Genomic DNA, 22,501 nt, shown 5'->3' with positions numbered 1-22,501 from the left:
TTTAATATTACCCTATATGAGAAATAAAAATGAGCATTTGGAGAGCTTTGAAGGTAAAAGACATAGTAGAGAAAGGTCATGGTTTATGTACTCTCTTTTTTCCATTTTTTCCTACTTCTTTCTATTTGCTCATTTACTAACTATTGAAAAATTATATATAAACTCAATTACTTATATGTAATCTAGAAGAAGGTATAGCAGTTGAAAATTATATTATGTCCATGTATTGATTTCCTAGGGGTACTATAACAAAGTACCATCGACTGTGTAGCTTAAACAACAAAAATGTGTTGTCTCCGTTCTGAAAGATAGAATTCTGAGACCAAAGTGTCAATAAGACTGTGCTGCCTTTGGGGGTGCTGGGGAAGAATCTGTCCCAGGTCTCTCTCCAAGCTTCTGGTAGTTCCTTAGTTTGTGACATTAACTCCATTCTTTACATAGTGCTTTCTTTGTGCACTCTCTGTGTCCAAATTTCTCCTTTTTATAGACATCAACATATTGGACTAGGGGCTTGCCCTATTCTAGTACTGTCTTCATTTTAACCAATTACATCAGTGACCCCATTTCCAAACAAGGTTATGCTCTGAGGTTCTAGAGGTTTATACTTCAGCATATGAATTTTGAGGGAACCCATTCAAGCCTTAGCAGTCTATTACATAAAGTTGTTTGGAAAGAGGATCCTTTATCACTAAAGCTCTATCAACAAAATATTATTTTATTTCCTTATGTTATGTTCATGAATGTTTCTTTGCCTACTGGAAGCTCATACCTCTTTCAGAGGTTCTCATCCCCTAACACTTGAAGGATTTCCTTCCCTCACTTATTTCTTCTTTCCCTTGTATTTCTAACTTTTTCCTCCTTACTGAGTCATTGTTATCAATCTTTAAACCTATTCAGGCTTAAAGGTTTCCATCTAACACACACACACAAACACCCCATTTCAATCCTAACAAGTCCTAGAAGGAGCTTATCTTTTGATAATTATGTAGTTGGGAACTCCTTACTTCTCCCGTATCTTCAGTTTATTTCTGAACCAGTGTAATTTGGATTCTGCTTCTAACATGCCACCTGGAACTGCTTTGTTAAAGTCAGCAATGACTTACTTTTTGAGAAGGCCTTACTTTACTTTATCTCTGGTGCATCTAACATCATTGATCTTACTCTCTTGAAGTTACCTCTTGGCTTGACTATCATGACACCATGCTCTCCTTGTTCTCAGTCTGTTCATTTTCAATTACTTTGTTTTGTTTTGTTTGTCCATAGTCACTTCTCATCTTTCAACTACTGATTCTTCACTACATCAGTATTCTAATGATTCCCAAATCTCCACTCCCTGACCAGATGTCTCTCTTCTGAGCACATCCTGCATTGATGGTCCATACTACATATCTTCTGCTGGATGTTAAAAGAGTCACAAATTAAATTCATTGCATTTTCTTCATCTTAAATTCCTCCACCTCTAACTAGATTTGCTATCAACAAGAGTGAGCAACACTTGCATTCACCCCATACATCTGCCAGACACTTTATTTCATCCTTGACTCTTCCCTTCTCTTTTCCCTGCTGTGCCACCCATATCTGGAAGAACCCACTTTCTGAATAGATTTCAAATCCCCTCCCGTTGCCCCATTTTAGTTTAAATACTAAAAATTTCTTTCCTGGATCATTAAACCAGCCTCCTATCTCTGGCCTTTATCCCAACTAGCCCATTGTCCATGCTGTACTACAGTAAGCTGCATAAACTTTAATCTGATCATATCCTTCCATGGAGAAGATGAGGGCAGGCCAAGTTTGGGGTTGCTGTTTTAGATATTCTATCTACCATGCCTAGTTGTGGTTGTTTCCCTTATATGTACATTAGTGAATCATTGTGGGGGAAAAAAATACATACATGATCTCCATTTCATAAGGAAAATTGAGGCTCTCCAAAGTAGTTCAGACTACTACTGAGAGACATGGTTTTGTGTTAATACAGATTTGGGTTTATTTGAGTCATTGTATTTTAGTTGTATGGTGTAGGAAAATTATTAAAACACTGAAAAATGTGGTTAATACCACCTTCCTGGAAAAAAATGTGAATATACACTGACAATGTATGCAAGATATGTCTTTCAGAATTTCAATTGTACTTTCATTATGAATAATTGATTTGTACAAGGTTGCACAGCTGAACTGTGACAAAACACTCAGATGCAATCTTTTCTATCCCAAAGGGGAGAGAGCAATGAAAACTTTGCTAGATTTGTAGGCTTTTTTTCCTTTACTACATAATAGTTTTTAGGATAGTTTAGTGTTATTTAATGATTATCTAAAACTTCTCAGTACTCTTAAATTTAATTTATAGAATCTTTAAGCCAAACATTTGGTTTTATAGTGGACGTTAATTATATAGTTGTGCAGAATATTCAGGCATTTGCTACATAAGCAACTATTGAAAAGTGTGTCTATATTACAAGTTGAAAAAGTATTCTAAATTCATGTATATGCCATCTTAAAAGACTCCTGTTTTACAATGTACTTATAATTAGTATTTGAATTTACCACTATGTATGCTGTTGCTATCCATTAGTGCTCTAAAAAGAACAAAGCATGATCTTTTTTGCTTTCCTTACTGTCTACTACTGGTTTATGTTTTGTAGCTGTGATCTGTAGCGTCAGCTAATATTCTTTGCTTTTTTGCAGCTTAATTTTGTGACCTCCCAGACTGCCTGAAACTACTGCTTACATTGAGTTATATTATCCATGATTCCTGAGTAGCACAATGTTGAGCTTTCTGCTTTTTCTCCTCCCCAGAATTCCACAATTAGGCTAGTGTCCTCAAGAAACATCCCTAATGCATGACTTAATCTGTATTCTTCATTAAACAGGATACTACACCGTTTTTTAGGATCTGCTAATATTAAGGATGTTTTTCCTCTCTGATTTTTGCTGTATTAAAATATACAACTAGAAGGGCTTTTTCCTCCTTTTATCATGCAAAAAATTGCAAATGTGCTGCCAAGCAATGCCCAGTATCATTCACATTGCCCTTCTGCTCTGTTCGATGGTGGCATAAATGTCCAGGGCCCAAGAGCTGGCTCTGCTCCCTTGCCCCAAGTAAATAGCAGGAGGACACCCACTACCAGTAGTCAGACCTGCCAGCACTATTTTTTATGAGATCTATTTATTTATTTATTTATTTTTTATGTAGAGACAACACACTGACACCCAGATCCACATCTCTGTTACTTACACCTCCCAGTGAGAGAAGGCTGGCAAGCAGGACCATACAGGAAGGTGCTCTCAGGCTGCAGAGTTAACAGTAAACTCCAGCTGTAGGGGTAATTTATGTAATGGTAAACAGGATGGGATTAGCTAGATTTCCAGGGCTCCCTAACGATTGATTAACTTGAATAATTTCAGGAGCTCTGGGGAGTACAGGGGACTATCCCTAGTTGCCTAGTACCTGGTTCGGTAAGGCTGGTACATAACGGCCCTAAAGTGTTAGTGCCCAATAAGGGATGTATTTGGAATGTGGACTTAATTTGTTGTTCAAGAAGAGGATCTAACTGACTTCTGACCACAGCCTCAAAACTGGGTCAATATAGCATTTTAAACAAAAGTAAAAAAAATTGTGTTATACACTTCTGGGTGGGGAAAGGGATATGTTTGCTGTCTTTTTCATCTCAGGACCTAAACTTGAAGTCATGTTCAAGCGTAATTCTCTTACTTCATTTAGGATGTCGAGGAATAAGAGGTCCCCTATTTCTTATTTAAAGCGTGAAAAGCATGGGGTGCCTGCCTGGCTGGCTCAGTTGGTAGAGCATGCATTTCTTGACCTCAGGTTCATGAGTTCAAGCCCCATGCTTGGCATGGAGCCTACTTAAAAAATAATCATAATTTTAAAAATAAAATAAAAATGAAAAGCAGGCAAGTAGGATTTCATAACAGAAAGGAATGTTTAACAGGGTATTTCTAACCATTTCATTTTTATTTCTTATAAAATCTATATTGTGGAAAAAATCATAATCACTTACCTTATTTTAAAAATACAGGTATAATGTGACAGTTATGTCTGTCCTCTCTGAGGAAAAAAAAAATGTTGGTATCAGAGAATCTTAAGATATCCTAAGAATATTTTTCCCCAAGAATTTTATATCAAGCAAGTTCAGTGGGGCAATATAAATTAATATCACTATATCACTTCTTGACTTTCTTTGCTGAGAAGCTCATTGTTGATGAATTTATAAGACATTTATATCTTAAGTAGAGTTCATAATTGATTTTGATGAAACCCATGGGTGTAGGAGATCAGAAATCTAATTTGCCTTGCTTACTAACTCATTCTATGACCCTAGGAAATTTGTTTTTATCCTTATGCTTACAAAATAAAATCATCTTAAGAAGGCTTTGGAAAATGAAGTACAGATATTTGGGATCTTTCTTATTTTTTAATTTTTTTAAAATTAAATGTAACATAGTATTTGCTTCAAGTGTACAGGTCTGTGAATGATCAGTCTTACAAAATTCACAGCACTCACCATAGCACATACCCTCCCCAATGTCCATGACCCAGGCACTCTATCCTTTCCCCCTCTACCCCCCAGCAACCCTCAGTTTGTTTCCTGAGATCGAGTCTCTTACGGTTTGTCTCCCTTTCCGGTCCCATCTTTTTTCATTTTTTTTCCTTTCCCTAACCCCCAAAACCTCCTGCCCTGCCTCTCAAATTCTTCATATTAGAGAGATCATATGATAATTGTCCTTCTCTGATTGATTTATTGTGCCCAGCATAATACCCTCTAGTTTCATCCACCTCATCACAAATGGCAAGATTTCATTTCTTTGATGGCTGCATAGTATTCCATTGTATATATATACATATCTTCTTTATCCATTCATCTTTTGATGTACATCTAGTTCTTTTCATAGTGTGGCTATTGTAGACATTGCTGCTATAAACATTCGGGTGCACATGCCCCTTCAGATTAATACATTTGTATCTTTAGGGTAAATGCCCAGTAGTGTGGTTGCTGGGTCATAGGGTAGCTCTATTTTCAACTTTTGGAAGAACCTCCATAATGTTTTCCATAGTGGCTATACCAACTTGCATTCCCAGCAACAGTGTAGGTGGGTTCCTCTTCTCTGCATCCTCGCCAAAATCTGTCATTTCCTGACTGGTTAATTTTAGCCATTCTGAATGGTGTGAGGTGGTATCTCATCGTGGTTTTGATTTGTATTTCCCTGATGCTGAGTGATGTGGAGCACTTGTTCATGTGTCTTGGACGTCGTCTTTGCAGAAATGTCTGTTCCTGTCTTCTGTCCATTTCTTGATTGGATTATTTGTTCTTTCCGGGTTGAGTTTGATAAGTTCTTTATAGATTTTGGATACTAGCCTTTTATCTGATATGTCATTTGCAAATATCTTCTCCCATTCTGTCAGTTGTCTTTTGGTTTTGTTGACTATTTCCTTTGCTGTGCAAAAGCTTCTGATCTGGATGAAGTCCCAGTAGTTCGTTTTTGCCCTTGCTTCCCTTGCCTTTGGCGATGTTTCTAGGAAGAAGTTGCTATGGCTGAGGTTGAAGAGGTTGCTGCCTGTGTTCTCCTCAAGGATTTTGATAGATTCCTGTCTCACATGGAGGTCTTTCATCCCTTTGAGTCTATTTTTAAGTGTGGTGTGAGGAAATGGTCCAATTTTCCCATCACCATTAGTTGAAGGGACTGTCTTTTTTCCACTGGACATTCTTTCCTGCTTTGTTGAAGATTAGTTGACCATAAAGTTGAGGGTCTATTTCTGGGCTCTCTGTTCTGTTCCATTGATCTGTGTGTCTGTTTTTGTGCCAATACCATACTGTCTTGATGATGACAGCTTTGTAATAGAGCTTGAAGTCTGGAATTGTGATGCCGCCAACTTTGGTTTTCTTTTTCAACATTCCTCTGGCTATTTGGGGTCTTTTCTGGTTCCATATAAATTTTAGGATTATTTGTTCCATTTCTTTGAATAAAATTGGTGGTATGTTGATAGGGATTGAATTAAATGTGTAGATTGCTGTAGGTAGCATAGACGTTTTCACAATATTTGTTCTTGCAATCCATGAGCATGGAATGTTTTTCCATTTCTTTGTGTCTTCCTCAATTTCTTTCATGAGTACTTTACAGTTTTCTGAGTACAGATTTTTTGCCTCTTTGGTTAGGTTTATTCCTAGGTATCTTATGGTTTGGGGTGCAGTTGTGAATGGGATTGACTCCTAAGTTTCTCTTTCTTATGTCTTGCTGTTTGTGTGTAGAAATGCAACTGATTTCAGTGTGTTGATTTTATATCCGGGCATTTTACTGAATTCCTGTGTGTGTTCTAGCAGTTTTGAAGTGTAGTCTTTTAGGTTTTCCACATAAATTATAATATCATCTACAAAGAGTGAGAGTTGACTTCTTTGCCAATTCAGATGACTTTTATTTCTTTCTGTTGTCTGATTGCCAAGGCTAGAACTTCTAGTACTATGTTGAATAGCAGTGGTGATAGTGGACATCCCTGCCATGTTCCTGACCTTAGGGGGAAAGCTCTCAGTTTTTCCCCATTGAGAATGATATTTACCATGAGTTTTTCATAGGTGACTTTGATGATATTGAGGTATGTACCCTCTATGCCTACACTGTGAAGAGATTTGATCAAGAAAGGATGCTGTACTTTGTCAAATGCTTTTTCAGCCTCTATTGAGAGTATCATATGGTTTTTCTTCTTTCTTTTATTAGTGTATTGTGTCACATTGATTTGAAGATGTTGAACCAACCTTGCAGCCCAGGAATAAATCCCACTTGGTTATGGTCAATAATCCTTTAATGTACTGTTGGATCCTATTGGCTAGTATTTTGGTGAGAATTTTCTCATATGTACGTGTTCATCAGGGACATTGTACTGTAATTCTCCTTTTTGATGGGGTATTTGTCTGGTTTTGGGATCAAGGTAACACTGGCCTCACAAAATGGATTTGGATATTTTCCTTCTCTCTCTCTCTTTCTTTCTTTCTTGAACAGTTTCTGGAGAATAGGTATTAATTCTTCTTTAAGTGTTTGATAGAATTCCCCTGGGAAGCCATCAGACCCTGGGCTCTTGTTTGTTGGTAGATTTTGATGACTGCTTCAGTCTCCTAACTGGTTATGGATCTGCTCAAGTTTTCTACTTTCTGGATTAATTTTGGTAGGTTATATGTCTTTAGGAATGCATCCATTTCTTCCAGATTGTAAAATTTGCTGGCGTATATTTGCTCATAATTTTGTATTTTTTAGTGTTGGTTGTGATTGTTCCTTTCTTCCATGATTTTATTAATTTGGGTCCTTTCTCTTTTCTTTTTGATAAGTCTGGCCAGGGATTTATCAGTCTTATTAATTCTTTCAGAGAACCAGCTCCTAGTTTTATTGATTTGCTCTACTGTGCTTTTGGTTCCTATTTCATTGATTTCTGCTCTGATCTTTATTATATATCTTCTGCTCCTGGGTTTAAACGTTCTTTGCTGTTTTTTCTTCAGCTCCTTTAGGTGTTGGTTTAGGATATATACTTGAGACCTTTCTTGTTTCTTGAGAAAGGCTTGTATCACTATATACTTTCCTCTCAGGACTATTTTTGCTGTGTCCCAAAGATTTTGAACAGTTAATGCTTTCATTTTCATTTGTTGCCCTGAATTTTTTCAATTCTTCTTTAATTTACTGGTTGGCCCATTCATTCTTTAGTAGGATGCTCTTTAGCTCCATGTATTTGAGTTCTTTCCAACTTTCCTCTTGTGGTTGAGTTCTATTTTTAAAGCATTGTGGTCTGAAAATATGCAAGGAATGATTCCAATTTTTTGGTACCAGTTGAGACCTGATTTGTGACCCAAGATGTGATCTATTCTGGAGAATGTTCCATGTGCACTAGAGAAGAATGTGTATTCTGTTGCTTTGGGACGGAATGTTCTGAATATATCTGTGATATTCGTCTGGTCCAGTGTGCCATTTAAAGACTTTATTTCCTTGTTGATCTTTTGCTTGCATAATCTATCCATTGCAGTGAGGGGGGTGTTAAAGTCCCCTACTATTATTGTGTTATTGTTGATGTGTTCCTTTGATTTTGTTATTAACTGGTTTCTATAATTGGCTTCTCCCATGTTAGGGGCATAGATATTTAAAGTTGTTAGGTCTTCTTTTTGGATAGACCCTTTAAGTATGATATAGTGTCCTTCCTCATCTCTTATTATAGTCTTTGGCTGAAAATCTAATTTATCTGATATATGGATTGCTACCCCAGCTTTCTTTTGATGTCCATTAGCATGGTAAATTGTTTTCCACCCCCTCACTGTAAATCTGGAGGTGTCTTTGAATCTAAAGTATGTTTCTTGCAGACAGCATATCAGTGGGTCTTGTTTTTTTTTTTTTTTTTAATCCATTCTGATACCCTGTGTCTTTTGATTGGGGCATTTTTTGCCATTGTATTGCCTATAAGGTGACTGTTACTGTATATTGTCTCTGTTCCTTTCTGGTTTATGTTACTTTTAGGGTCTCTCTTTGCTTAGAGGACCCCTTTCAATACTTCCTGTAGGGCTGGTTTGTTGTTTACAACTTCTTTTATTTTTTTGTTTGTTCTGGAATATTTTTATCTCTCAATCTATTTTCAATGATAGTCTAGGTGGATATAGTATTCTTGGCTGCATATTTTTCTTGTTTAGTGGTCTTACTATATCATGCCATTCCTTTCTGGCCTGCCAGGTCTCTGTGGATAGGTCTGCTCCCAGTCTAATATTTCTACCAATGTATGTTACAGACCTCTTGTGCCAACCTGCTTTCAGGATTTTTCCTTTGTCACTGAAACTCGTGTTACTATTAGATGATGCGATGTGGACCTATTTTTATTGATTTTAAGGGGGGCTCTCTGTGACTCCTGGATTTTGATGTGTCTGTTCCCTTCACCAAATTAGGGAAATTGCTCCAATATACTTTCTGCACCCCTCTCTCTTTTTTCTTCTTCTGGATCCCAATTATTCTAATATTTTTTCATCTTATGGTATCAGTTATCTCTTGAATTCTCTCTTCATGATCCAGTAGTTGTGTATCTCTCTTTTCCTCAGCTTTTATTTTATTATTTATTTACTTATTTTATTTTATTCTCCATCATTTGGTCTTCTATATCACTAATTCTCTCTTCTTCCTCATTTATCCTAGCAGTAAGAGCCTCTGATTTTTATTGCACCTCATTAATAGCTTTTAAATTTCAACTTGGTTAGATTTTAGTTCTTTTATTTCTTCAGAAAGGGATTTTCTAGTATCTTCCATTCTTTTTTCAAGCCCAGCTAGCACCTTGATAATCATCATTCTGAACTCTAGATCTGACATCTTACTAATGTCCATATTGGTTAGGTCCCCAGCCATCAGTACTGCCTCTTTTTCTTTTTTTTTTTTCCTTTCTTTCTTTCTTTTTTTTTTTTTTTTTTTTGAGTTGAGTTTTTCTACCTTGTTGCTTTATCCAGGTAAGAGCAGTTGAATGAGAGAACAGAATACTAAAAGGGTAGCAACATCCCCAGAAAAATATACACCAATCAAGTCAAAAGAGACCCAAAACTGGGGTGGGGGGGATAGAGAAGAATGCATAAAAAAATGAATATATATATATATATATATATTAGACTGGTGAATAGAACAGAGCCACACCCTTCCTTGATTTGGGGTGTATTGGTCTGTTAGAAGAAACTGCCTCCCAAAATTTTAAAGAAAGAAAAACTTACATATATTAAAAAATAAGGGAAACACAATGACGGGATGGAATATGTCTGTAAGATGAAAATTAAAAAAAAAAAGATTCTAAAAAAAAATTTGTAAGAAGTTGCTTGGAAAAAAAAAAATGGAAAGAATGTTATCAGGCTAGAGACTAGAAAAAACCCATGCATTATTTAGGGTATATTTTGAAACTATATCCCAAAATTTTAAAGAAGGGAAAACCTATCTGTATACAAAAAATAAGGCTAAATATAATGAAGGCATGGAATATAACAGTGAAAATTTAAAAAGTATTTTAAAAAGGTATTGATAAGATAAAATAGTTCAAAAAGTTAAAAGAGGAAAGGGGAAAATTTTTTTTAAATACAATAAGAAAAAAATAAAATTAAAAAATTTAACTTTAAAAGACTAAAGAATCATTGGGAAAAAGCCCTGAATTCCACGTGCAGTATTCCGGTAGTTCTGAAGTTTTGCCGTTTTCATTGATTGGTGAACTTGATCTTGGCTGGATGTTCTTACTGATCTTCTGGGGGAGGGGCATTTCCTGTGGTTCTCAAATGTTTTTACCAAAGGTAGAATTGCACTGCCCTTGCCAGGGGCCAGGCTAAATAATCAGCTTGGTTTTGGTCTCGGGAGCTTTTGTTCCCTGCAAGCTTTCCGTACAGCTTTGGAAGATGGGAATGAAGATGGTGGCCTCCCAATCTCCAGCCCCATAGGAGGTAAGAGCTCGGGGCCCCACTCTTCAGTTGTCCTCAGGGAAAGGCAGTCAATCAGTCCTGTCTCTCTGGTCTTCGGCCACACTCTGAGCTCACCCAGCCTGTAACTGAGACTTCTGTCTCTGGCACATGGCCCCCTTTGGAGTCTCCAGACTCAGCAAATTCCTGCAGTGCACTGCAGTGCTTCTCCTCCTGGAGGAGGAAGGAGGGGGTCTCCTTGGATCTGCCACTTGTGGGGTCCCTGTGCTCAGCTGAGACCAGTGGCTCAGCTGTGCCTCAGGTCACAGTTTAAGGTAATCTTGGCTTGAGAGCCCACTCCTCAGATACATCTCTGCAACCAGCTTCCCCACTCTGATACCTGGGGGCTCTACCACACTCAGTACCCCCTGGTCTTTTTGTGACCCTGCGGGTTCTGAGGCCACACTGTCTCAGTGACCCCCTTCTTAGCCTCTGGAGTGATGTCCCTCTGTGGAGCAGACTTTGAAAAATTCTGATTTTGTGCTCCCCTGCACTACTGCTTGCCAGGAGCCGGCCCCTCGCCCCATGGTCTGTCCTCCCATATATCGCCTTGGATTCACTTCTCCACACATCCTACTTTCCAGAAAGTGGTCACTCTTCTGTTCCTAGAGTTGCTGCTCTTCTCTTCAATCTTCTCTTGAATTTGTAGGTGTTCAGAATGGTTTGATAATTTTCTAGCTGAACTCCTGGGATCCGATGCCATTAAGTCTCCTACTCTACCATCTTGCTGCAAAAAGTTTGGAGTCTTTTTAAATTTTACTTTTAACCAAAAAAAAAAAGTCCTGGATAAAACAAATAATAAAATAGTAAAAGCTTTGAGTAAATATTTTTTATTAGGATCATGACTTAGATTAACATGTTCTCTTCACTTACTGTATAGAAAAATAAAATAAGGAAAGTAGATTAAAAGAGTTATGCAACCCAACTTTTTCTTACTGATGTAAAAGTGAATCTAAGAGCAGTCCAACAATGTGGAAATGACAAGCCCATGGTCTCATGGAACTGTTTTAACATCCTAGCAGATTTCTCAGGCAGGGTAATGTTTTTAATGATTCCAAAAAATGTAGGAATACAATAAATTTTTTTGAGAGGTTGAGGAAAACATCCTAAGGGTCTTAATATTATTATTAATTATTTCCTTTTGTTTGACCTTTGCTGAAATTGCTTTTTTGCTTCATATTTATGCCTCAAGCCTTTATTTATCCTAGAAATATACCATTTTGCCTAATAACTGGTCAAGAGATATTCTTTTTTTTTTAATTTTTTATTTTTTTAAACATATAATATATTTTTATCCCCAGGGGTACAGGTCTGTGAATCGCCAAGTTTACACACTTCAGAGCACTCACCAAGCACATACCCTCCCCAATGTCCATAACCCCTCCCCCCTTTTCCCAACCCCCTTCTCCACAGCAGCCCTCAGTTTGTTTTGTGAGATTAAAAGTCACTTATGGTTTGTCTCCCTCTGAATCCCATCTTCTTTCATTTATTCTTCTCCTACCCCCTTAACCCCCCATGTTGTATCTCCACCTCCTCATATCAGGGAGATCATATGATAGTTGTCTTTCTCCGCTTGACTTATTTCGCTAAGCATGATACGCTCTAGTTCCATCCATGTTGTTGCAAATGGCAAGATTTCATTTCTTTTGATGGCTGCATAGTATTCCATTGTGTATATATACCACATCTTCTTTATCCATTCATCTGTGGATGGACATCTAGGTTCTTCCTATAGTTTGGCTATTGTGGACATGGCAGGGAGATATTCTATTATAAAAAGAAACCTGTATGTAAAATTGTTCTACAAATTATAAAGCCCCTATCCTATAAACATATGAGGTATCATTATCATTTTCTTTTGAGTGATGAAGATCAGTAAGAAGTCTTAATATTTCCTAAGAGTAAAACTTTCAAATGAAAAGATTATGCTGATCTTTGATTTTTGGAAAATCAAAGCCAGTATGCCATTGTGTCAAGGGATAATGCTGTTTCCTGATTTGATCTATATGCTAAAAATATGTATTTCTAAAGTACTCACTTTGAACACCTATTATGCCTTTTTAATTTTTATATTTCTATAAAAATATTTAGGAAATATGCTGTAAATCAATGAAATGTTAATTCATCTCAAAAGGGAATGTACAAAGTCATATCCAGAATGTTTTTAATTGAATATAAAAAGACAATTTTTCATGATATAGTGTTAATATTGAAATGTTTTATATTTTTTCAATTACTTCAAACTAAATAATAAGGAATTAGACTGGTGTTTTTACTCACTTTTTAAAAGATTTACTTATCTGAGAGAAAGAGAAAGCGAAAGCATGAGAACAGGGAGGGTCAGAGGGAGAAACAGACTCCCCATTGAGTGGGGAGCCTGATGTGGGGCTGGATCGTGGGACAACAGGATCATGACCTGAGCCAAAGGCAGACACTTAACCAACTGAGCCACCCAAGCACTCTTTGTTTTCAATATTCAAGAAGCAGTTCCTCTTATGCTCCTGTGACTATATGCCTACATTGCTTTATTTCTCTAGCTGCTCAGGTATTGCAGGTAGCATGCTACTTTAAAACTCAGTTAACATAAGAATTATAGAAGGTCAGTTAGTTAGGTAGAGCTGCAAAATACATTGTCTATTATTATACATTTTTGTGTTTTGTAACCTCTGCCCTGCTGTCCTTTCCTACCATATTCCTATTTTTTTTCTACTTGTTCATAACATTCTGTCCTTCTTTTCTCTGATAGAGTTGTCTCTTTCCTTTATTTTTTAAAAATCTTTTGACCTTTTTGTTTACAAGAATGAGGAAATAACTTGTAAATCATAAAGTAAAGCCCTCCAGAGGTCTATAAGTAGAAAGAATCATGATGACTTAATACCAATTTTGATATGTGTTTGTGAATAGTAGTCCAGAATTACATTAATAATTTTACCTGCAGAATTATCTGGAGGTATGTGAGTTAGCAATTATGTGATCTTTTAGACCTGTATTTCTAATTTCAGCATACGATCATTTTCAAAATGATTTATGGATTCTACTTGCCTTTTTTTTTTTTTGGCATTTGATTTCTGTTTATATAATAGTCTGACACAATGATTTGGTTCCAATTCTAGGCAAAAATAAATTATGGAATATATGGGATTGAAGTCAGCTAAGTGAATTTGGGACAAATTTCCTGAATACCTGAGTATCTGACTCTAACTTTCCAGATTTATCAAATAAAAGTACAAGAATAAGATAATTTGTAAACTGCTTTTATATCTGTATGTCTGCTTCTCTAGTAACTTATGAAATGAGGTCATAAATCTTCCTTTCATGCATGGAATGAGCTATTTGACAACTGCACTATTTAAACTACAACTTAAATCACAAAAAATCATAAATTACAAAAAATTCTATTTAAAAACTAGCTGCATACAATTTTTACAACTATAATTCTAATTATAATAATTTGGAGTTTTTGTCCACATGTGCATTACTAAAATTAATTGTATAAAATAATAATTTTAATTGTTCACTGTTTGAAGGTCAGGAATTTGGGAACAATTCAACTTGGGCAGTTATGGTCAGATAGTGCTATGGGTTTTGGTCACTTGAAAGCTCCACTTGGCTAGATGTGCAAAATGGCTCATTTTCAGGGCTAGCAATTGAAGCTGGGTATCCTCTCACAGCTCATAGGGGGCTGTCAACAGAAGTACATGTGGTTTTACTTTTTGGCATAGCTGTTGGCTTCTTGAGAAAGGAGCATTGTAGGAGATCAGTTGTGGAATCTGAAAGGCTTTTTCTTATCTAGTCCTGGAAGTCTTATAGAGTTAATTCCATCGTATCCTCATGGTCAAACAATAAAACCAGCCTAGATCCAAGGACAGAGCATTGGCCTCCATCTTTCAGTAGGAATAGTAACAAAATATTTGTAGCTATCTTTAATCTACCACACTGTGAGTTCCATATTTATAAATAATTAATGAATTTAGAAATAATATAATTTAATTTTAAAAAATTGAATTTTAGTCTGAAAATTAATTGTGCTTGAATGAGAAAATGTCATAATTATTAAAATCTGTAGTTTCCTATCAATGAATAATATACACTTAAATAAGCAGAAGCTTAGTCCAACTCTTGATTTCAGCTCAGGTCATGATCTCAGGGTTGTGAAGTTGAGCCCGGTGTCAGGCTCCACAGTGAGTGGGGAGTGTGCTTAAGACTCTCTCTCCCTCTCCTTCTGCCCCTCCCTGCTGTGTGCTCTTTCTCTCTCAAATAAATAAATAAATCTTGAATAAGTACAAGGTTAAATTGGTTACATTAGCCTATAGGTTAATGGAATAATTTTGTTTAAGCTTTTGTTTATTTAAGAGAAGGAGAGAGCAGGCATGAGCAGGGGATAGGATCAGAGGGTGAGGGGGGAGCAAACTCCCACTGAGCAGGAAGCCAGATGCGGGACTGGATCCCAGGACTCTGAGATCATGACCTGGGACAAAGGCAGATGCTTAACTGACTGAGCCACCCAGGCACCTGGTTATTTGAAAAATCAAGAATGTGAAAATCGAGTTAATTCTACACATTAATATGATTTCTAACTCAGTAGATTATCCTGCCACATACATCCTAGAAATTTACAAACATAGTGAGAGTATTGAGGGGATATTGCTCTTAGTCTTAAGCTAAGAATGTTGTCCAAGGGATTTTATTTTATCTATTAAACAAATATTTCTGTGAATATTGACACGTGTATATATGACAACTAAAAATGAAACTCTAAATGACTAAGATTCATTGCATAGTCATCATAAATGTTTTTGTAAAAATTGGCTTCTGATGACATAATTAATGCATTATTCCATAAGTAAATGTAAATGACATATTATACCTATCTGATTGAAAACTGTGAGATTATGAATTTCTTGAAGAAGCTCCCCAAGAACAAAATGAGAGAATTGTATAAAGTGAGTGTATTTTTGAAAAAGCAATTTTTTTATGATTCCTTTTAGTCACAATATAGGTGAATCTTCCATTTTAAATTAATTAACCAACAAAATAATTAATTAACATACAAAAATATTGTTGATAATTAATAAAAAATAAAAAATTAATAAAAAAATTAATAAAAAAGTTGTAGTAGATTCAGACAGATGCCCAGATCTTTCAGTAAAGGACTCACAGCCCAGCTCCAAGTCCTGTGGTTGGCTGAATGCCTTTTACTCTTAGATTATGCCCTAAGGGCCTGCCTTTTCTTTCTAGCTGAAGTCAGTCTCCTCTGTGGATGATCTGAAACAAAGAATAAGTAACAGCAGCTGAGATCTAGCTCTTGAGACAGCCCCCAGTCAGTGACTGAACAGGGAGTGATAGAAGAGCCTGCCCACTTGCCTTCAACCTGTGATTCTCTTAATAGGCGCTCTTGGTGCTGGATCTCCTCATTTGGCTGACAGAGGACTTGTCAGGTATAAACCTGGGTCCAGTTATCTCCCTACCCAAGTCTGATTTTTCTTTTCTTTTTACCTGAGTTTAATCTCTAATAAACCATTTGCACCCTTAACTCCACCTCAATATTTGTCTCCTTAAGAACTTACCTGTGGGGCGCCTGGGTGGCTCAGTGGTTTAAGCCTCTGCCTTCAGCTCGGGTCATGATCTCAGGGTCCTGGGATCGAGCCCCACATCGGGTTCTCTGCTTAGCGGGGAGCCTGCTTCCCCCTCTCTCTCTGCCTGCCTCTCTGCCTACTTGTGATCTCTCTCTGTCTATCAAATAAATAAAAAATAAATAAAAATCTTTAAAAAAAAAAAGAACTTACCTGTGACATTTTATTTTATGAGGAGAATTAATTTTTCTTAAGTGAGATATTATGCAAGGCTTTGGGAATATAAATATCCGTACAGTGCAGTATTTGCCATCAGGTAGTTTATGGTCTGCTGTTATCTTCAGCCTCCACACAAAAGTTACTAGCACAGAGCCACAGGGCTAGTTAATTGAAAGCCCAACAATTTGATCTTAGATCTCAGATTCTAAGAAGCAGGATTATTCTTTTAGCTACCTCTTAAGTTTGCTATTTTTTTTCCCTTTATATTGTGGAGCAGGCTAAGCATTCTTTGCATTAATATTTAAAATCTATGAAAATAAATATTAAAAACAATGAGTGTAAACTCTATGAAAACATGATTTAGGGAAGAAATAGGCCTACTGCTAAAGGAGGCTAATTAGCCTCTCCCAGTCACGCTGGCTATAAACAACTGAAAGAAATTAGTAAATCCAAATCATATGTTTGGTGTTGCTTAGTTTAGAGGAAGTAGAAATTATTAACACCATGACAACCAAAATAAACAAGTATTCTGTTGTTTTTGTTGTTGTTTTTAAGTCACTAGCTGTTGGTTTCCTTGCCAATTCAGTTAACAGATTCAGAAAAAGTGGGAGTTCTGATGCTTATATTACTTATTTGGTGATTTTATGGGAAGGAAATCTGGCTTTGAGCTTATACACATTAGTTACAGTGTTTGGTGCTAATGAAATAGTCTGTTTGCTGAAGTGGAGTGGGAAAAAGGTCCAAAGAGGCTGGGAAATAAGCAAACAGCACGTAAAGTATTAATATTGCATGAAGTGACGTATGATTTAGATGCTGTGGAGCATGCCCTTACTCCCAAGGGACATCTTACTCAGCCAACAAGGGGAAACTCTCTAGTGGAATAAGGTGCAATGTCTGAAATGCCTCTAAAAGCACAGTTGTGGGGAAGAGAAGGGTGCTGTGGGTAGAAGACTGTATAATCCAGACTTGTGTGTGTGTAAAGCAAGGATAGATAAAACACCTTGTGTTTCGGTTCTATAGGAATGAGTGAAGGTTGTTAAGAAAGTTGGAAATGAAAACTTTGAAGCTCCAGAGATAAGCAAGTAGCAGATAATGAAAAGGCACTATATGCTGTGCTAAAGAGTGTTGCCTTCTTTATTTTCCTGAAGGAGGTGATCAGCTGATAAATAAGAGGGAATGTAATTTATCCCCATTAAGGCAAATCTCTGGCAGATTGGGAATGTGATAGAAAACCAGTTTAGAAACTTACTGCATTAAGCCTGGAAAGAAGCAACGAGTACCTAGGGGAAGTCAATGAGTTTAGAGAAGATTGAGTGAGTCTAAGACATAATAAAGAAACAGAGATGAGAGAGGTATCAGATTTGGTTCAGAGTGAGTAAAAACTGAGAGTATAGGATGGCTTCCTGGGTATTTTTAGAAACTAGGAAGGTGTGAGAAGTAAGTAGAAGTGAAGTTTTCAGGTAGAAGGGAAATGATGAGATGATAGTTGCCCTGGAATGTCTATGGGACAATGTGAGTATATGCTCAAGAAGTAGTTTTGTTTGTGGACTGATGCTTGGAAGATGGAGGAGTCTTGATTAAGTTGAATTTTATCTGAGAGTTAACAGCATACAGTAATATAGGCCCTAGATATGGATGTATTGTGTACACAGAGGCTGTGCCTGAGTGTACTTGACCAGTGAGAAGATTAAATGCCCAAAGATAGAGCTCTAGGGGAGGGGACAAATGTTAGAGAGATGTCATTAAAGACAAAGGCTGTAACATGGTAACTGGATTGGGAATTAATATATCATTATAGTAGGGGAACAAATGGTAGATAAAAGTATCTCTTAAAGTATCGTCCATTTTCTACTCAACTATGTATGCACAAGAACAGGAAGAAAGAATTTAGGATAATTCACTAGTTTCTGTTATTGGCAACAAAATGGACAAATGAATATCAAAGAGAGAGACTGATTTAAAAAAAAGTGTGTATCTATGTACAATAATATCTTCAGATACATTAGCTTGTTTATTTTGCAACTTAGAATATATTATGAAAAATACCACACTGTAGAGAAAATTTCAGTTTCATTAGTCATATGCAATTATCTCCCACTGTGTGAAGCTGACTTTCCTTATCAAGAGCAAAGTGAAAGGGCTAAGCCTATTATGCTGTCTCTTTGATGTTTTTATAGGATGTAATGAAAGATGAATGCTCACTGCTGAAGCTGCAGCTGAAAGAGCGGGACGAACTCATCTCCCAACTTCAGGAAGAGCTGGTAAGTGATAAAAATACTTGGCCCACAAGTATACTTTCCTTGCAAGGTTATTTGCTGTAAACCACCCAACGACTTCTTCGTTAGAAACTGTTAGTGCTTAAATCAGATTCATTATCAATTTTATAGTGCTATATCAATGATGATTTGAAAATCTGAAAAATAGGATGGTCTGTAATCTATATTGAACTTTGTATAATTCCGGAAACAGATGGCTAGATGTTCTAGTTGTATTTATTAAAAATTGTAAAGACTAAGTCCATATTTTATTTTGTAAACCATGTGATTTACTTCAAACTACACTACCTAGAGATATAATCATGTAATATGAAGGAAAGTACTGAGAAATCTTAAACAAAAAATAGATTTTACTTTTTATTTTCACAAAGCTACCAAAAAGGTATTAACTTAATGAGATTTTTATTTATGCAATATCTATACTATCTGAAAATAACACAAAGTATTAAATCTATATAGTTGGTATTTTCAGGGTGTTTTAAAATGTGACATCATAAACATCTTAAGTTAAACTTTTATAATCTAAAAACATATTTGGTAGGTAACAAGAATAGCAATGTGTATTCCTTTTCTAAGTATGTGTTTAAGCTTGTATATCAACAATATTTTGCAATAAAATTCACTGAGTTTAATAAAAAGTGATCCGTAAGATAAGAATGAAAAAGAGGAATGAGAAAGGAATTTTAAAGAGTTCTTAACAATGCCAATAAAATGAAGAAATATTACACAGTAAGAAAGCCTGACTCATTATCAAGGTAAAAAAAACAAATCCTAGGCAATAGTTCTTTATGATTTCAGAGTTGACTACATTAACAATGATATATTACTTAATTATCTCATACAATTAAATGACAAAACAGATTTTATAGACCATCAAGCTTCTGAGAGTTCTTTTTTTTTTTTTTAAAGATTTTTTTTTTAATTTATTTATTTGACAGACAGAGATCACAAGTAGGCAGAGAGGCAGGCAGAGAGAGAGAGAGAGAGAGAGAGAGGTGGAAGCAGACTCCCCGCCGAGCAGAGAGCCCGATGCGGGGCTTGATCCCAGGACCCTGAGACCATGACCTGAGCCGAAGCGGAGGCTTTAACCCACTGAGCCACCCAGGCGCCCCAAGCTTCTGAGAGTTCTTAACATATTAGTGAGAGACCAGACAAATTTAGGGCATATTTTAGGGCATATTTTATTTGTTCTTGGCAATGGACAGTGTTTTGTTGTTGTTGTTGTTTTTAAAGATTTTTATTTATTTATTTATTTGACAGATAGAGATCACAAGTAGAGACAGGCAGAGAAAGAAAGGAGGAAGCAGGCTCCCTGCTGAGCAGAGAGCCCGAAGTGGGGCTCAATCCCAGGTCCTGGGATCTATGACCCGAGCCGAAGGCAGAGGCTTTACCCACTGAGCCACCCAGGTGCCCCAATGGACAGTGTTTTTACTGAAATTTGACCTTTATTTAGACTGTGGTATGATTGCATTAATGCTGATTATTGACTTCATGAGCATATTATTGTTGCTTTAGAAAACCTATCAACCAGTATTTAAAATAGCAATAGTACTACAGACAAAAGGAACATGTCTTACATTTCTGGGAATAACTTTCTGTAAATAAGTAATTGATTTATTACAAATTTTATTTATTACAGTAGGAAAACATTTCTATATTTAATATAACACTATAGATATATGTTATGTAATCAAGCTTTGTTTATATGGGATACAGAAGATCTGAGTTGAATAAAAATATGTAGATTAATAGTAAAGATGCATAGAATCACCAATTTTAACAAAACAGAAAATCTACCATTCACTTGTCGGATAATGCTTATTTTTGGAGGATTAACTCAGAAAGAAGCATTCATTTCTCTCCCCCTGAACATTACTTGTGTCAGATTTAAAACATAGCACATACAAGACATCAGACCTTCATTTGTTGAATGAAATTAGAAAGAATATGATTACTTTGAAAGGCTACATAGTCCTAGTCTTAAAGCAGTTCAGTACCCCTCCCTCTAAGAAAGTTTTCTGTTGGCTGATTTAGTAAAATGACATTCAAGCATTTTGTTTCTGTTTTTTTCTTGATTTTTTTCTTTTTAACTTGAATGACCCAAAATGACTAATTAGTCTCTAAAATTTACCTGGTAACAATCAAGGTATTATTTTCAATTTTTTGTGCTATGTACTTAGCATTATCATCTTGGATATTTAAACAGGAAAATGTTAACTTGTGAAAACAAAGTTGGTTTTATTAAAGAAGACTATAGCTAAAGAAGAAAGCATAAGTGATTTGGGGATTTAAGGAAGAAAGGACATTGCTAAAAAGAAAAACCCCTCATTAAAACTGGATTTGGAGCATATAGGAGGGGTACAACCCCATAAAAGCAACATAACCCACTTGGATCCATTAAAAATTAAGTTGAGACACTTTTGATCCATATAACAAATAACTTGTGACATTGTGACAAGATGAACATTAAACTTTTTACATTACCTACTTATAGTGTACTATACTATACTATACTACCTATACTATACATTACCTTTATACATTACCTACCTAAATTTGAAAGTTTTAAAACATTTTAGAAACCAATTTAGCTATACTCTATTATAATACATTATAATAGATCTGTAATTTGGAGGTAGTTCTCTATTGTTTATCTTGGTTTTTCTTTTTTTTTTTTTTTAAGATTTTATGTTTACTTACAGACACAGGTCACAAGTAGGCAGAGAGGCAGGGGGAGTGGGGGTGGGGGGAGCAGGCTCCCTGCTGAGCAGAGAGCCTGATATGGGGCTCGATCCCAGGACCGAGATCATGACCCAAGCTGAAGGCAGAGGCTTTAACCCACTGAGCCACCCAGGTCCCCTGGGTTTTTCATTTTAACCACTGCTATTACAAGAATTTTGTAAACCTTATAAATCAAATTTAGATATAATTAGATCAAGAAAAGATTTATTTTCAACTTAATAATAAACTTATTTTTTGTATAATTGTTTACTTATATATTGGGGCCATGTGGGGTTGGTGCAAAAGAGAGGTTTTTAAATGCAAGGTTGGAGTTATTATCTTTAGAACAGGGTTTTCCAACAGCAGCGCTCTTGACGTTTGGTATCAGATTATTGTTTGTTGTAAGTTCTGAGCACTGTAGGATATATAACAGTATCCCTGCCCTCTGTTCTCTCTCCAGTAGTACCTTCCACACATTTCCAATTATCCACAAGGACAAAATTTCCCCCGGTTGAGAACCATTGCTTTAGTGTTTAGATTATGGTCCCCAATAAAATTGTATGTTATAGGATGAGTGTTTCTGTGTTGATAGCCAGTATGAATGAAGTTAAAAAAAAAAAAAAGTTCTGTAGAATAGATGGTCTTCTTTATTGTCTATTAAAGAAATAGTTCTTTGCTTGATATTTTAGGCTGCTATGCTGCCATACAAAACACCATTTACCTTGAAATATTAAGGATATTTCTATGGACTGAATTGTGTCCTCCCAAAGGTTAGTATGTGGAAGACCCAACCCCCATGGTGGGAGGGGGCGTTCTCTTGTCCCTTACTCTTCTTATAAGGGCACTAATCCCACCATAAGGTCCTACCTTTATGACCTCATCTAATCCTAATCACCTCCCCACATCCCCACCCCCAAATACCATCATCACATGGGGGTTAGGATTTCAAGGTGAATTTGGAGGTACACAATCATTTAGTCTGTAAGGGAAGTGAAAGTATCAGAGGTCTTATGGAATTGTACCCCTTCACTACAACCCCTTAATGATAGAGGTTATGACTTTACTGTTTTGGCATATCACAGTTCTCTGTAAGATTCTAATTGACAAAAAGTCACATCTGAGAGTAAAAATCAAACAAAAAACCTGGTCAAGATTATTGCTAAAGAATGCTAGGAATTACTGGTTCAGAATAGGAAATGAAATGAAAAACTGTGACATGGACTTCACTGAGAATTATTTAACCTCTTGTTATAAGGATATT

General features: G+C 36.2%; 1 protein-coding gene across 2 annotated transcripts in view; it reads left to right on the top strand.

Moving 5' to 3' along the window:
• Positions 1–22,501, top strand: part of CCSER1 (coiled-coil serine rich protein 1) — a 1,235,477-nt gene that overhangs the window by 456,127 nt on the left and 756,849 nt on the right. For both annotated transcript variants that reach the window (XM_044224492.1, XM_044224493.1), the window contains exon 7: positions 18,421–18,504. In XM_044224492.1, coding sequence (XP_044080427.1) covers positions 18,421–18,504 — 84 coding nt within the window. The remainder of the gene's footprint in view (positions 1–18,420; positions 18,505–22,501) is intronic.

The sequence above is a fragment of the Neovison vison genome, chromosome 11 (assembly GCF_020171115.1).
Source record: "Neovison vison isolate M4711 chromosome 11, ASM_NN_V1, whole genome shotgun sequence".
Classification (NCBI taxonomy): domain Eukaryota; kingdom Metazoa; phylum Chordata; class Mammalia; order Carnivora; family Mustelidae; genus Neogale; species Neogale vison.
Note: the sequence above shows the minus strand (reverse complement) of the source record. Positions and strands in the feature narration are given on the sequence as shown.